Source organism: Ruditapes philippinarum, unplaced genomic scaffold (assembly GCF_026571515.1).
Source record: "Ruditapes philippinarum isolate M1 unplaced genomic scaffold, ASM2657151v2 ctg1974_1_1_1_1, whole genome shotgun sequence".
NCBI classification, from domain to species: Eukaryota; Metazoa; Mollusca; class Bivalvia; order Venerida; family Veneridae; genus Ruditapes; species Ruditapes philippinarum.
In genome coordinates, this window is record NW_026859332.1 from 7,824 (window position 1) to 25,417 (window position 17,594).

The 17,594-nt window shown below is 30.9% G+C and overlaps 1 protein-coding gene across 1 annotated transcript in view; it reads right to left on the reverse strand.

Annotated features, from left to right (window-relative positions):
* Positions 1-227: 227 nt before the first annotated feature.
* The window catches only part of LOC132756112 (transforming growth factor-beta receptor-associated protein 1-like), a 32,523-nt gene continuing 15,156 nt past the window's right edge, over positions 228-17,594 (reverse strand). The window contains exons 9-21 of the mRNA XM_060747100.1: positions 16,968-17,063; positions 16,143-16,247; positions 14,238-14,429; positions 13,513-13,706; positions 12,713-12,781; positions 12,128-12,200; positions 10,805-10,939; positions 5,033-5,133; positions 4,403-4,514; positions 3,525-3,685; positions 2,527-2,600; positions 1,740-1,929; positions 228-1,044 (exon numbers count right to left, since the gene is read on the reverse strand). Coding sequence (XP_060603083.1) covers positions 903-1,044; positions 1,740-1,929; positions 2,527-2,600; positions 3,525-3,685; positions 4,403-4,514; positions 5,033-5,133; positions 10,805-10,939; positions 12,128-12,200; positions 12,713-12,781; positions 13,513-13,706; positions 14,238-14,429; positions 16,143-16,247; positions 16,968-17,063 — 1,644 coding nt within the window. The 3' untranslated portion in view covers positions 228-902. The remainder of the gene's footprint in view (positions 1,045-1,739; positions 1,930-2,526; positions 2,601-3,524; positions 3,686-4,402; positions 4,515-5,032; positions 5,134-10,804; positions 10,940-12,127; positions 12,201-12,712; positions 12,782-13,512; positions 13,707-14,237; positions 14,430-16,142; positions 16,248-16,967; positions 17,064-17,594) is intronic.

Consider the following 17,594-nt stretch of genomic DNA (forward strand, 5'->3'; position numbering starts at 1 on the left):
TTTTGTATTTTTTAATCCCAAAATGCTAATTTTCAAAAGGGATTTTTCCAATTCAAAGGGGGGCAAAACCAGTGAAAAAAATTCGGGGGTTAAAAAATTTTGGGAAAAAAAGTTAAATTAAAAAGGAACACCATGTATTAGGGTTCCCCCATTCATTAAAAAATAAAAAAACAGTAAAAAAAATTACCAAAAGTTTTTTCTATATATTTGGGAAATTTTATTTTTTTTTAAAGTAATATCTGCTTACGGCAGGTAATATTTTACAAAACAGCAACAACAACAACTGAATTGTGACAAGATATACTGCTTCATACATGTATGTGGGCAAACTGGTTTTAAAATAAAAGTTTATCTGAACCATTCTTAACATGACGTCTGCTCTAAGCAGGAAAAATATAAAACACCGAAAAAAATAAACAAAAACAAAAAACTATTTGTTATGAGCAAAAATCTTTCATACTACATGTAGTATCAACTCTGAAATAATGAAGTTTCTGAATCTCTATTAAAATGACGTCTGCTTTCAGCTTATGACATTGCTGAGTTTAAAAAAACAACAAAAAAACCTAAAAACCAAGAAAAAAACCACTATTTTATGATGGTTTACATTCATCTATCAAATAGTCAGTATATATATAAACATATCATAGTATATGTATATTCTAAAGTTAATGTCTGCTCATTCTGAGACTGGTTTTCTGTTGGTCCTTTTTTGGTGTTTGAAAATCAGTCTAATCATGATGATTTATGATCTTTTCTAGTACAGCTACGCACAGATTAAGGCTTTTTTATATTGAATGTACAGAAATCATATAACACAGGACTATTTTTAATGTACTGAAACTATGACACAGAATTTTTCACTACAATCTTTAAAACTAATACTTTAACTGTATCCGATGTCATGACTTCTTCGTGCAGAACAGTTTTCCAGTGACGGGGCACACATGTTTATTCTTAGCACAATGTATATGAGTAATTATCCCATTAGGATAACGCACAAAAGATGGTTCATTAAATGGTCTATTGCACACTGCACATGGTCTGAAAATAAGAAAAAAATTACAATGATTCAACAATGTAAAAAAACAGTTAAACATAATGATATTGAAAACAAACAAAGAAATGAGTCTATGAAACACAACCTGTACATAAAACTAAGTTGAACTTACCCTTTATAAAACCCCCACAAAATCAAAAATAGATTTTCCCCCTTTTTCATCTTAAAAAACCCCAATCTTTCCATTTTAGTTTAAAATTAAAAAAAATTTTATTGATTTAATTGTAACCTTTGCAACCTATAAAACGGCCAGGGTTTTTTGGGCGGAACTTGTTTGCACTAGTCAAGGGGGTAGAATCTATTGGGGCCCAGTAGGCTTATGATTAATTCTTTCCCTTTTTCCCGGGTAACCCAAGTGTTGGGTTTTCCTTAAAAATAAATCAAGATTTTTAAAAAGGTTCAAATATGTTAACCCCCGCTAAAACCACAATTTTTCCATTTTTTAAATTTAAATTTTTAACCCCAAAAAAGCCCCAACACTAAAAATCATTCTTTTAGAATGCGGGATGCCTTACAGTAAAAAGTATAAGTCATTGGTTCAAGCCCTACTTGGTCACTACCATGTTTCCTCATAATTATGGCAACAGTCCAGAAACCAAAATTAAATTAATTGATTTAAAAGAGCTCAAAACAAATGACATTAAAGAAAAAATACAGAAGTTTTTCAAAACTCATTTACTTCTCTTCAGTCATGACAATTGGTTGATGTTGTCCTTCTATGCTAATTTCCTTGACAAGTAAGTTCTCTCCCCTTGACATCATACGTTCTACGCGTGTCATTCGGTGTGTGTGCATGTTTGTCCGTACTGCTTTCTTTAAGAAATCTGACAATAATGCTATGGACCAGCTGTCCGGTATTATTTGAATAACCTGTTGATGTAGATAGACACATGTTGTTTATAATCAATGATAATCAGTGCCTTTGATCAAATTAACAATTATATAGTGATGAATAATAACCAAACATCTTTCATATTCAATAAAGATGCGACCAGCAACCATTTTTCAAAACTAAATTAAGAGCTTGATATTTTTTTAAGGGGCATAATTTAAAACCCTATTCCCCAAAGGTTTTTTTTTAAAATTTAATTTTTTTGATAGAAATTAAAAAAATCAATAAAATCACATATTTTGCCAAATTCCATTCCCCTTCTCTTGGAAAAAAAATTTTTAAAAGGGGGCTGAATGTGTTTAAATACAAAATAAAATTTTAAATTTAAAAAAAAGGGATTTTCATTTTTATCGAGGGGCCCCCCAAAAAATGTGCCAACGGGAAAAACTGTGTTAACCCTGGTTTTAAGGGAAAATTTTTTTAAATTTAAAATGAAATTATTTAAACCAAAATTTTTAAAAGCAAAATTTTTAAATGTGAATGGATTTCAACAATTTAAAAAATTGGGGAAAAAATTTCCCCTGTTAATTTTTGTGTAGTAAAAAAATTTAAATTAAAAAACCCTTTACCATTTCCTTTGCAACATCAAAGTCTCCAACATTACTGTTCAACAGGTTTATTGCTGGTCCTACCATCAAATCTTTCTTTCTACAAGTTAGTAATTATAAAGGTAATAAGTTCATGAAACATGCTTCAGTATTGATCTATAGCAAAAAAGGTTATGGTAAAAAAAAAAAACCATCTAAACATCTTTCAATGATTAAACTAAAATAACTTGAATTGTCATTTTTTTTTTTTTTTTTTGGGGGGGGGGGGGGGGGGAGGGGTTTATGTTGCACCATCACTGAAAAGGAAAAAAGGTGACTTTCCAGCAGTAGGAAATTAGGTAACTCTTCATGTATAATTTCAGGCACAAATGTACACCTGAGTAGAACCATTGATGTTCTGTAAGCTTGCTGGATAGCTTTGTCACATGAAAGAATACAATGTCCCTGGTGGGATTCTAACTAAGCAGTGGGGGGGTTAGTGGGTTTTAAATAAAAAACCCTTAAAAAATCGGGAGGATGCCCCAAAAAAATTAAAAACCCCCTTTATTTTACAAAAAATTTCCATTAGGGAAAAACAATTAAGTTAATTAACAAAATCTTAAAATTGGGTTTAAATATTTTTAAAAAGTCTTGTTTTATCTTTTAAAATGGGTTTAAACCCCAATTTTTAAAATTTTTAAAAGGAAAAATTTTAAAAAATTATTTATAAAAAGGGGAACTGCAGACCTGTTTGTCTTTCCTGGATTTCACGGAAGGAAAACTGAAGCTGCCCGCCAGGGTTTGAGTTAACCCCAAAAAAAAGTACTAACCCCACAACCCCATTTTTTTTACTTTAAAGACTATGATATAATACAAGATAATGTAAATTAAATCAGGAAGTATCTTTGCTTTGTTTGGCAATGAATAAACCTGTATCACAATTATGAACTGACAGTCTGATTTACAAGATGAGAAAAAAAAACAACAAATGATTTCCTAATTAAATCTGGAAGCATTGAAGAGAGTAATAAGAAAATTAACTTACTCATTAGCAGGATCTAAGTACACACTAAGTAGAATATGGAAGAGGCGTTTCCTGTATGCTGTGTCCCGCCCCTCAGAGTTGACTAGACAGTAATTTTCAGCAGCACCGTAATCTCGTAATTTGTGAACTAATATTTTCAATGCTTTTTCATGGTCTTCTAACTAGAATAACAAAATATTTACAGTGTTAAACCTGTGCTTAGAAACCAACTCAAAATAAAAACCACAAACAGTAAACCTTAAGGCAAACATTCAGGTAAGAAAAAAATTATTGGAAATATTTTATTGACAATAAAAAAAACTTTAAGTATCAGAACTCAATTAATCATTAATTAATCATTTCTTATCTTGATTCATCAACGGAACCCGTGGGTACTGATTTCAATGAACTACATTCATCATGCTAATAAAGTGTATAAATAATGAGTATGCATGGGTTACTTCACACGATTTAATTGTACAGACATAAAGTAGAATATTGCTTGTAGACCAAAATCTTCCATTGAGGTATTCAGTCATATATCAATGGGATATTTAGAATCTAGATTCTGAACAATGGTCATATGATTTTCCACAAGTAACTATCAACTTCTCCATACTAATCAGCAGTGGAGAGGAAACATGTATGGTGTTAGAAGTATTTTCCATACCCAAATTTATGATGAACAACTCACTCAGTAAAACAGGCGCTCTATACAGAAATAGATATAGCAAATCCAAAGTCTGTATACATTAACAAGTTAATAGTGATGACAGAGCAGTCAACAAATATCCCATTAAAGAATACATGTGCAAAGAAATAGATATTGTATACATATAGAATATGTATGAAGTATTTTGTACTGTACATATAAATATTATTTCAGTATATATACAAACCTTGCCATATAAAATTGCACATTCAGCATGCATGTCCTGTTCCTTGGCTTTACCAAGTATTAACTGCACTCTATATAAACTAGACATTTGCAACATGTGCCGTAATTTGGATCTGTAATATATAAAGGTCAGGAATTATGTACATGTAATTATACATTTTCATATAAATTATTACAATCACAAGAACAGGTAAAATGTATCTTTATTATTTATCACAATTATAAACACTGTCTTTTACAAGACACATCAGCTTATGATAGTCATTAAATAACCAAGCTTTTGTAACGGACATCATCCATTAGTGACTTTGAGCAATTTTATGAAGACTCAATGCATATATAGTCACAGCCTTACATGTAGAAGATCATGAGGATATCTGAAGAAAATCTTACCCCTGTTGCAATGTTCGTGAACTTGTGTTTCTTGCTTAATGGATCAATAGCAAGAATTACAAGTCATTATGATACGAAGAAGATCACACAAAAAATCATCTAGGGAAGCAAAGATTCCAACAACAGATCTCATGATTGCCAGTCCGGTATGCTTACCACTTTACCACCACAGCTATAGCATACTTTTGGCTATGCTTATTGGCCTTAGATTTTTAACTTATCTGATATATTTATATACCTTGCTATATCAATTTGTTCTTTCTTCACACTGTTATTTTTCATCAGTTGTAATACATTGTCTAAATATAACACTGCTAAATGTGTATGGTATTTCTCTTTCTGAAAATATATAAATATGTTAAATATAGTACAAGCTGTGACACTATTTCAACAATAACTGATGTTTGGTATCAACACTGTTTTCTGTATGAACTTCTGTAAGTATTAAAATCTATGGTAAATTTTGAACTTTGATCTAGAGTCAGAATTCATAACCACACAGCCCTGATTACTACTGATATGTAAAACTTCAATTATACGCCCATTAAGCCTGGTAAAACAGGGTTTCTAGAGACATCCAATGCCAAAGAGCTAGGTTCACTAACCATGGATTTTTGCCCAAGATTTTGGCAAAAAATAATTTGATGAAAAGTTCTTGTTTTTAGGTTTTATTTATAAGTTCAATCCTTAAACTGTTAAAAAAATATGAATTTATAGACATATGTTTACATTTAGTATGATTTATGTTCCATGGAAATACCCCTATTTCCAGCAAAATTAGGAAAATTCACGTATTTTTGGTGTTTTAAACGAAAATTAAAGTATCAGCACAGTCCAGCCCCAACAAAATCATTACACCATTGTGTTGTAATGTATCAAAGGCTTCAACTATATCAATATAAAGTTGGGGCTTGCCTGTGCTCTATTCCAAAATAAGATTTTTATCTAATATCTAAACGTCATTTTCTGGCATTAATTTCAGTAAATGCAAATCAAGGAGCATGTATATTGAACTCAACATTATTAATTTTTATTCTAAGTTGTTGAAATATGATTCATAACATATATTTTAATAAATATTTGCAGGAAAATCATTTCTAGAAAATTAAAGGCACTTTCACTAAAATAAGTACGATTATGTTTTGGTACGAGTTCGACGGTTTCCACTGTAACGGTTGTAAACAAAACTCTGGCAGGTTAAAAGAATTATATGTAAACGCTTATAAATAAATGCTGAAATTCTACTTATGCCTTAAATATTTCATTCTTAGAATTAGCAAGGTGTTGTTATGTAATTTTATTGATTCATTGAAAGAAGTTATGCTGTTCAAGCTATTTTATTGCTGAATACTTGATCTGGGTCCGGTTCTTTCGCCCTCACAAAAAAACAACAACAACAAAAACAACTGTGGTCGTTTAAACACAGTGATTTAGAGGTTTTTAAAAGGTAGATAAGAAGAATTCAATTTACTTTGTGAAATTAAATTAATGCAAGTCTCAAAACAATTTAAAGATACAGTACTGTATGTAGAGTATTTAAAGATCCTGTATGTTTTGTGATTGATATTGTTACTGTATGTATCACACACTTGCAAAATATTATATATGTATATAATTATGCAAATAAAACAATTTTCAAACATCCAAGAATATGTAAAATGTGTACTGCAAATATTTGTGCACATTATATTTAATCAATAAGTTACATGCATTCATTTCTTATTGGAAAATTTGAATTGGAATTTATAGAAAATAAATTTCTAATTACCTCCCTTTATTTACGCAAAATGTTAAATTGGGTAATATCTTTATAAATAATGCTTATTTGAACTTACAAGATTGACAAATCTTAATTTGAGCATCATATTTATGAAATAAAACCATGAAAAAAATGTGTAACAGGATCTTTAAACTTTATAATTCCACATCGTCTGCATTGATGTATATGTAAAACTACTTGTTAAATGATGTCATAACATCTGGTAATGTGGCACTAGCTCAGTGGTAGCATGGGAGCCTCTCACCCAGGAGAATTGAGTTCAAAACCTAGATCATGAACTCTTTTTTTTTCTTTTTCTTTTTTTCGTTTTAATAATTAATAAAATAGATAGTGCTTTTTCAGTAAATAATATGTTATTTCATTAATGTATTTATTCCTTCAGATTTTTAGCATTTTAAGTCAGTGCAATTTCATAGTTCTTAAGGTATTAAAGATTTGTTAGACATTTAATTGCTTAAAAATTCAACAAGAAGTTTTAAATCTTAATAATTTAGTATTATTCTCATTAACAAATATTCACAAGAAATTGCCAAAGCAGGAAATATGTTAGGAGTCAACGGACGAAATGTGTTCAGTACACTTTCCCAGGATGAGAAAAAAGCATGGTATTAAGCTCTAGCTGTTTCCAAGAATAAATAGACAGAAAGTCTTGACATTTCCTTTTTCACAATTCAAAAGGATCCTTTTATTTTGTGCACGAAATTGCAGAGCATACATGTAAGCAGCCATAACTACATGAATTGGATTATCTACACGAATGACAGCATTGATGTGTATTACTGCCTTTCTTATGGCTGGTGCACACGTAGTTTGAATGTGTTCCGATGTCTCCACCATTACATGGTACCTCGCATATGGACACCATGAGGAGTTGTGAGACTCAGTCAGGAGTGAAAAAATGGGCTGATAATCTTGCTGATCATGTAGCTGTATTTTGAAATTGATAGCCATTCAATACAGTGTGAAAGAGAATCGTTAAAAGTAACAATAATAGAGACAATGCTAAATTAAATTTTTGATTGTAGGCTTTCTTATGTTAAGTGTTTAATTTACACTCATTATGTAGATGTAAGGGCATATTGGAATGATATAAACCAAATCTTTCTTAGAGTTGTTTTATGTCACATAAATTATGAATACATGTAAATATTAAATGTTTTATGCCCTCGAAGGATGGCATATTTAAATCGAACCGTCCGTCTGTCAGTCTGTCATTCCGTCAGTCATTCAGGCTTTATACATATAGACAGTGGTGGTCATGTCTGCTCTGATTCAGTATGCATGAAAGGATTTTAATTTTTCTTTTATATATGAAATAACCATAGATGTATGGTGTGTCGCGAACAAGACTCTGGTTTCTATGACTTAGGTCCAGGTAATTGTGGGGGTTCAAACTTTGTTAATTTTGATATTTATATACATATAGGCAGAGATGGGTCGTGTCTGCTCTGAAAATAATATGCATGAAAGGATTATATTTTTTATTTCACATATGAAATTATCATAAATGTATGATGTGTTGCCCTTAAGACCCGTGTTCCTACGCCTTAGTTTAAGGTCACTGCTGGGGTTGAAACTTTTTCAATATTTATGTTATACATATAAATGGTGGTTGTTGTGTCCGCTCTGTAACTTCCATATACATGAAAGTTTCAATTTTTATTTAAAAATATAAAGTCACCATTGATGGATAATGTGTTGTGAACAAGGCCTAGGTTTCTTATAGTTCACTGCTGGGGTTCAAACTTTGTCAATTTTTACCACCACACTTAACATGTAATAGTTGGTTAAGAACTAGAATCCTTCGGGGGGTTTTGTCACGTTCTGTGACAGCTCTTGTTTTTTCTGAGTTCTCATATCGTCATGGATCATTACATTACAATTGTAATAAAAGTCTGATTTCCATAATTATAAATAACACAAATCGTTTTCTGGATTTGGCTGTATCATAATTCATAAAAGAAAATAGTATTGAATTTGCAGTTCAGTATCAAATATTACGTATACTCCAAAAGAGCATACAGTCAAACATTATTTTTACTTCACAAAAAAATTCTAACGTACTTTTATATCTATAAATTTACTTAATTTAGGCAGACATTTACACTATACATTGGAATAAGTCAACAACTCCTAGTATTTACATACTATTTGCTTACATGTATATAGTTACTCAGTATAAGTTTAGTTAGGTTAGACAGAAATACCTATCTGTTTTGTGTTATTATAATATAATAATAGTAATAATAATAATAATAATATAAATTATCATTATTATTATTATTATTATTATTATTATTATAATTATTATTATGTTCAACGTCCTTGTCTAAAGACTGACTAAAAAGGCCGTTAAAATTGCGATTAATTCTATACACCCTTATTTTAAGCGTAATATAAGAAGTAGATGAATATAACAAGCAAATTAGACATTTATTATTAAAAAATGAACAAACTTTCAGTATTTATAAATTAAAGTAAAAATAAATACATTAAGTTAGGCGAAAAATAATATGCATGCACATTTTTATTTCTAAATATCCGAATTTGGAATATCCGAAATGAGCTCCATTTATCTTTTATATTAGTTTTGTGACACAATAGTCTAATTTTAACTAAACTATAATTTTGTTTACAATATATAAGAAATATATTGCTATCTTTATGAGTTTAATTCAGTCAAACACACAAATTTATTAGTCTTGTATGAAAATTGTCGTCAAATTTGTGATTTAATTGAATCAAACAGGTGCTCTAATTATGACGTCATTATGTCGTCATAGTAACCAGAAATGCCTAATAAATGTCTATTTTGAAAATGTAACACATTGTACTAAACACCTTTAGGTTTTTATCAATATCTAAGATGGGGCCATTTTTGGTGCTTAGTGAACCTTGCTCTTTCAAGCACTTTTTAAGCACAATTTCCCATTTTTCACAATTTGTTGCACATATATCATTTGTATTAAACCAATGATAAAGTAACTTAAAAAAAAGAAGTCATAAAACATTGAAAACTTTATTCTTGACTGCTAAATAACATACATTGTACATTATGTGATATTTTGATATATGTTTTCATGTATAGTAAAATATTCGAGTATGACCAGCAGATTTAATCATTATCATTGTTTATCTACTCTCATTACATACATACATAGTGTAACAAATATCAGTTATATGACTAGTTAGTTTGATTGGGTTTTACGTCACACCAAACACAATATAGGTCATATGGTGACGTTCCAACTTTACTGATGGAGGAAGACCTCAGGTGCCCTTCTGTACATTATTTCAGGCCCGTGGGGCACCTGAGTAGAACCACTGACGTTCCATAAGCTAGCTGGATAGCTTCCTCACATGAAAGGATCCAAAGTCCCTGTTGGGATTCAAACCCACAGCGATGAGGGGCAAGTGGTTTGAAGTCAATGACCTTAACCACTGGGCCATGGACGCCCCATTATATGACTAACAATCGTAATTATTATCCTTGTTCATTATGGTAATGTATACAGTATACCCTCATTATATAAATGTGTAGTATTTTCCGGTCACCATTTTAGTGTTTCTACAAAAGAACAACACAAGTTCGAAGCAACTGCAATTCGTCCCTATACTGTAACTGTTTAGCAAACATTTTATTTATTTTGGTACTAAATTTGATTGGTTTTGTTAAATGTTGATTTTTACCAATACCATGTCATTCAATTCTCAAGCATATTTTTAAGCACATTTCAAGAGACTCATCAAATTCAAGGACTTTAAAGAATTTTTTTTCATTTTTCAGCACTTTTTAAGAAAGGGACTCAAATTTAAGCACTTTTTAAAACTGTACAAGCCCTGTAATCTCTTTTTTTTCCAAAAGTTTTTTTTATTTTTGATGTCCTTTTTTGGTTTCAAGAAGAGTAATCATCTGCTATAAAACTAAGTCACCTTTAGCTTCTATAGCATTTTGGCTTTTAGTATAATTAAAGTGATTAAATATGAAAGGCAATATACCACTTTGTTAACATTTGCTACCTCTACGACAAAATCATTTCATTTCAAGCTCTATTCTATCCAGGAAATAAGCATCTAGCATGCTTGCCTTTTTTTTCAGAAGAACATATGTATTAATTTCTGTGATATCTGTGCCTTTAAACTAAGTTTAAAAACAATTTTAAATCATCTTTAATTTTACTCATAGAGTAAGGAGAAAAGTTAAAAAAAAACACAAAAATTATTAAGTACCTCTAATTTTCTCTGAAATACTAGATACTCCAGGTATGTTACAACAGCTTTTGGATATCTATGTAAATAATCTATCACAGACTCGGGTCGTAATCTCTCAGAGGGAGGTTCCTGGGCTGGCCGTTCTGTCAATATCTGAAATATAGAGAATAATCCAACTTCAATAAATCTTGTTAAGGGCAGGCTCAGCATTTTGGCATGACAGTTTAGAACAAGAGGGCCATGATGGCCCTGAAATTGCTCACCTGTATATAGGCCCCTGGGCCAATGCCAATTTTAAACCAGGGACTTTTATTTGAACAAACTTGGTAGACAGCCATTAGAAGATGTTTCATGATAAATATCTAAGCTTTAACTCTTTGGCCAATTTTGACCCCAGGGCATTTATTTGAACAAACTTGGTAGACACTGACTAGTTGATGTTTCATGCCAAATATTTAAGCTCTAGCTCTTACGGTTTTCTAAAAGAAGATATTTTAAGTTTTTACTATATACAAATAAGGAAAATCAATGACCCCCCCGGGGCGGGGCCAATTTTGACCCCAGGGCATTTATTTGAACAAACTTGGTAGACACTGACTAGGTGATGTTTCATGCCAAATATTTTAGCTCTAGCTCTTGCGGTTTTCTAAAAGAAGATATTTTAAGTTTTTTCTTTCGGTTGCCATGGCAACCAGAGTTCTGCTTGGAATTAAATTCTTTGAACAATTTTTAAAGTTGACTACCAAAGGAACATTCCTGTGAAGTTTGGATGAAATTGGCCTAGTGCTTTATGAGGAGATGTCCTTTAAAGTAAAAGTTTACAGACGGACGGACGGATGCTGGGCGAAAAGCGATCACAAAAGCTCACCATGTCACCTTGTGACAGATGAGCTAAAAAGGTGCAGGTTAACATATTCGACTAGTTATCTTAGAATCACTAGCCATTTGGGTTCAAGCCCCATCAGGGACAAGGCCACTTTTTCCTAGAGCAAGAAACTTTATACTCTTTTCTCAGTACTGGTTAGTTCCAGGAATAGATTTTAAGCTTATAGTTTCCTACACAATCAAACTGAAATTAATTCTGTATGGACGAAGGGGCAAAGTCATTTTATTGGAATGACAGTATAGAACAATACACAAATCATGATTCTCACTTCTTTGGACTTAAAATACACATATAAAGTAAAACAACTCTGAATATATGTATCTGATATATATGAAAATCTTAACATTATTATCATTTTACTAAAAATTTCAATATATAATATAATGCACACATTACATATCAATATCGGAAATTTTATTACCAACCAATAAAACAGTAAAACATGAGTACAATACCTTTATACTGGATTCTTGGTCCCTTTCTAATGCCCAGTCAATGTACTTCCAAACTAAATCATGGTCACTTAAACTATAAATATAATACAGAAAAAAAAATCACTTTTCTGTTTTACTTAAGCTTATATGTTAATCAATATTGAAATATATTAGTACAGTTTGTTTGTTTGTCTGTCTGGATTTAAAATAGACTTTTAACTCATTTTTGGTCACATCCCAGAGGTTGGTCTAACTAACCAGCTTTTCTTGACAATTAACCAGTATATAACAATTACTCCACAAGTGACAAGACATGATTTCAGATTCAGGGGTGAGTAACAAATGACTGTTAGACTTAATGTCTGAAGTCATCACAGAAAAAGGATTGAACCAGAGCTGAAGGTATAGAGTCAGGTCAGAGTTCATGGGCCAGCAGACTTGCCTAGCTCTGCACTGGCAGCATATGCCAATCATTGTCAGTTCTGAGATCAATTATATATAAATATCATACCATCATGTTGGTATATATTACACCATTACAACAATATAATGCATTCAGAAACACTTATATCAGTTTCATAGAAAATAAAAAACGAAAAATGATACCTTGAGAGAAAATTTACAACAAACTCGAACCCAGGAAATAATTCATCTTGTATGTCTCCATTGACCAGTCTGGAATATTTAAAACAAGATTTTTACCATTTATAAATACAGTTAAAAACACATTGTTATTTAACATTGATATTCTAAAACTTTAAACACTTTTCTAACATTTTTAAGCAAATGTAAAATGGCTTCTTCTGATTCTTCATTACTATAACAATTAAATATTTTAATAACTGTATTTATCCAACAATTTTCAACAACACTTCTTTCATCTGCAACTTCTTAAAAAAAAACAAGTTAAGTTTAGTGAGGAACTTTCAATTGCTAATTTAGATAATTTCATAAAATAATTGCTAAAAACAAGGAGCCAGCAGAACAGTCATGTACATAATGACTTTGTTCTAAGCTGGTGACAATGGAATGTCAACATCCCTAATGCCATAGACAAACATATTTCTAAAACAGACTTGACATTAAAAATAATTTATTTTGTTTGATTTTATTTACACCAACACACTGTTATGAATATTTTTGAATATTCCAGCTTTATTGGCGAAGAAGACCACCAGCTTTAATTAAGCTAGCTAGATAAATTCCTTGCATGAAAAATCCCTAATGGGATTTGAACTAACAGATGTAAGGGGCTTTATGATTTCAAGGCAGAAACCATAACCACTAAGCCACAGACACACTAAAATAAAATAATGAATAACTTACTTATATGACTGATTACAATGGTTATTTGATATCTGTTATTTTAATGAAATACCCCATAAATACAACATCATTATTCTTACCTAGTCCATATATTCAATGCCTTATCATTATCCCCGTGATACTTGTACAACAAGCCGAGAGCATGATGTCTCTGGTATTTTTCCAACCATTCAACACAGTCCTTTAAATCACAACCAGAATCCTCCTCTACCAGGGGCAATAACTCTGCTGAATTTCTCTCTGCATACAGTTTTAATAATGCCACATCTATTTCCTAGAAAAATAAAATCAAGTCAACAATCCGGTAAAAAGTTTCAAATTAACCTATGTTCTTTTTACATATGACCTTGATCTGTGGTACATACTTTTGGCCCTATAATTAATGTCTTAAAAATGAGACTTTTGAATAAATTTGAATTTTTTTGATGAATTATAATAAAATCTACTTTTTTACCAGATTTATGGTTTTGGCAACAATCAAGTGAAACAGACTGCAAAAAATAAAGTAGAAGTATTATTTAAATGCATATTCTAAATATACATGGTCGAAATTTTGATGAAAATAACTTACTACACATTAGTTACCATTTTTCAGAATGCAAATAACTGTTCTCAATATAAAATACATTTTAAAAACGTTATTCAGTTTAAGTGAAGACACCATCCAAATAAAGACCACACACACATATATATAAAAAATCAGATCAGGTTCATAGGACTAATGTTTTCTAGCAAGGAACTTTTAGTCATATTTCATGTGACAAGCCAAAGGGATTTTTGGTTAGGGGATCTTTGTCTGTATTACCTGTTTGAGACCATGACTGTCTTTGGTGCCTCTAATATCCTCTAAGTATGTTATAAGGAAGGTTTTATACTGTGATATCACATTCTGATCACCACGTGCTAACTGATTAATATCTGCTATCTCGTGCAGAGCTGGCATACTTCGCTGGTAATTACTACTGGATGGCATCAGACGTGGGTATAAACTTATCAACTGGAAAAAAAGAAAAATAATTTTATATTGATTACCACATAGTATTTCATATACGAGGGTTGTCCCAAAAGTCCGTGACAAATTTTATAGACGATTCATTTTTAACGCCAATAGAAAATAGTTCACACATATAAACGTTAAGTTTATTATTTAACATTACAACAGATCATTTACAAAAAATTTACTCTAGTTACTTAGAAATTTTCAGTATTAACAAAATTGGTTTGAGTTACCGGCGCACGTCAAATAATTTGCATTTTGTTATGAATAGGCTAAAATTAATTTTGTATATTTCAATTATTTGATGATGTGTCTGCACAATGTCATGTTGACTTCCTCTGCTAATATGTTTACATCATCTCAGAAAATTTTATTTAAATAACTTAAGAAACGAAAAAGATACGAATAAATGAAAATATCTCATGTAAAATAGGAAAGTTAAAATGGCGACGTTCGAAGAATTTGCGGCGCAGTGAACAGGTCACTCATGTTTTATGACTATTTCGAGATGACACATGTTACGATTTTCAACAAATATACCAAATAGAACAGTTTAGCAACATATCCTGAGCATTTGTGTACAAAAGGCATGAACGGAACCAGAGTTTCGCGTTACAAAAAGCGAAAATAAGGAAAACACGGATAGGAAGACCGATCTTCGTCGCCTATTTCATACAGCAAAAAACAGGTGCAACGAGACCGGAAGTTTGCGTATAGGAAAAATTAATGTATGCCATCCAAACATTCAACAGACATTTACAACATCATGATTTGGGTCTGTAATTGACGATTTATGGGTGAAGCTGCACCATTATTGCGTTTAAAGCCATTGAGAGTATTTGAGAAAGGCGCCTTATATAGATTAAACGCCGTCTTTGACGTTTGACGTGCGCCGCGATTCAGTTAGTTGCCATGGTGTTTATGACATATTTTTGTTGTTTGTTGATATTTTTCTATGTAAATTTGGGAAAATGTTTTAATTATATTGGTTTATAACATATTAAAATATCAAATTCGTAACTGTTTTATTTAGCTTTTAAACAATATTGTCACAGAATATTGGGACAACCCACGTACATGTATTGTATAACATCCACCATTATAAACAGTATATGGAAAGAGTATTCTTAAAAGGTACTGTTTACTGGTTTTAATTAATTGATTGTTAAAAGAAAGTAATCTTGTAATCAAGCTTTTTCCTTTACATCCATATAAAATTCTATATCTTGAAGAAAAAAAAATATATATAAAATAATGTCCTTCTATTAATTAAACAACCTCCAAACTTTATGTGATGCAGATTCAACTTTATATCCAAACAATATTGGAGGCACATATCTTTCCATAAATAAATACATATGTGTTCCTCAAAGTCATCATTTATTTGCTTATAATTGTATTAACCTTATCAGTAAATATTTTAATAAAAGTCCTAATTCATTTGCTTATAACTGCATTAATATGATCAGCAAATATTTTAATAAAATCCTCATTTATTTACTTATAATTGTTTTTTGTTATCAGTAAATATTTAAATAAAAGTCTTTATTTATTTGCTTATAACTGTATTATGTAATCAGTAAATATTTTAATAAAAGTCCTTATTTATTTGCTTATAATTGTATTAATGTTATCGGTAAATACTTTAATTAGAGTCCTTATTTATTTGCTTATAATTGTATTTATAATATCAGTAAATATTTTACTACTAACTTCTCTAATATCCACTTGACCACCTTTAAATAAATCTTGAGCTTCATCAAAGTTTTTCTGTGAAAATTCTATAAAAGCAGCCTGTTGTTGTATTCTACGGAATATCTAAAATAAACAACATGAAATTATGTCAGACAGAAATACATGTACTGTACAAATTCTGTGGCAATCTCCTAGTTCAAACATATATCTATAGATTTGAGCTAGATTGTGATGGAAAGCTTATATGAGCTACTCATCCGTCAAAAATATCTAGAATAACTTGTAATGTAAAAGTATAATTCTATTTGGAAACATGGTCATGACCCAAGAAAGGCTTGAACCTGCAATCCCTAGCTTAGATTGTATGACAACAAGGCAAGTATTCTTTCACTGAATTCTTTGAAAAACTGATCAAAATGTCAAGATAATTGAAAAAGACGAGGAGAAAACAAATATTATCATTGTCAACATCGTTAAATTAGTAATACTTTATTGTAATAAATATTCGTCATAAAATGACTCATGAGCATTGAGAATTGATAAAAAAGAGACTTGAATCAATCATTTAAAGTATTTGTTGATCTCTCAACTTAGCTGGAACTGAGTCTAAGAATGTTTAGCATTTACCATAAGGCTCTATACTGTTGACTGATCAATGTCAAATTTTAATCTTGTTATCCCCAAAAATTTATAATGGACAGTTCCAAAAATGAAAGGTGGACAAGATTCGAAATTCAGCAGTTTAACTGTTAGCATATCACCAGGACCATACATAACTACATACAATATTTTATAAGTTAAACAATTATCAAATCATTTTATATAATGAAATATTCAATTTACCTTTAAGAATTTATCTTTGGTAAGTCCAGCATGGTTGGCGTTCCTTGCTAAGTCGAGAGCTTCCTGTGTTCTCTTGTCTGCCAGCAGACCTTGAACCTGAAATGTCCAATATTATTACAACGTGTTCAGAAAAACAGAGGGTTAAAGTTAATGAACTAAACTTGTACTAGTATTCCTTTCAACTTATTAGATTTTTAATGTTTTATCAAACATTTTAGACAGACACAAGTACAGTCTAACTTGCCCATGCGACCACATGTATTAAGCGACTTTTGACTTATGCGGCTACTTTCAATTCCCCCTGTTCATTTTCTCTCTATATCTTTAATGCATTAAGCGACTTTTGCTCAACAAGACCAGCGACCACTAATTAGTCAGCTAATAGAGATCAATCTTTTCATTAAACAACCACTTTTACCTGTCAAGTAATTGTGTTTTTAGAGAAAGTCGCCTCGTAATGTCACAAGTGTCAACAATCAAAACACAATATATAAATGTGTGAAAAACTCTATTTGCCAAACTGTTTTATTGTGTGCAAATAAAGGTAAGTATACGCATAACGTTTATTATCCAATAATACCGATAAAACAATGCAACGCTCCACCCCTTCTCAGATGGTGTATACGC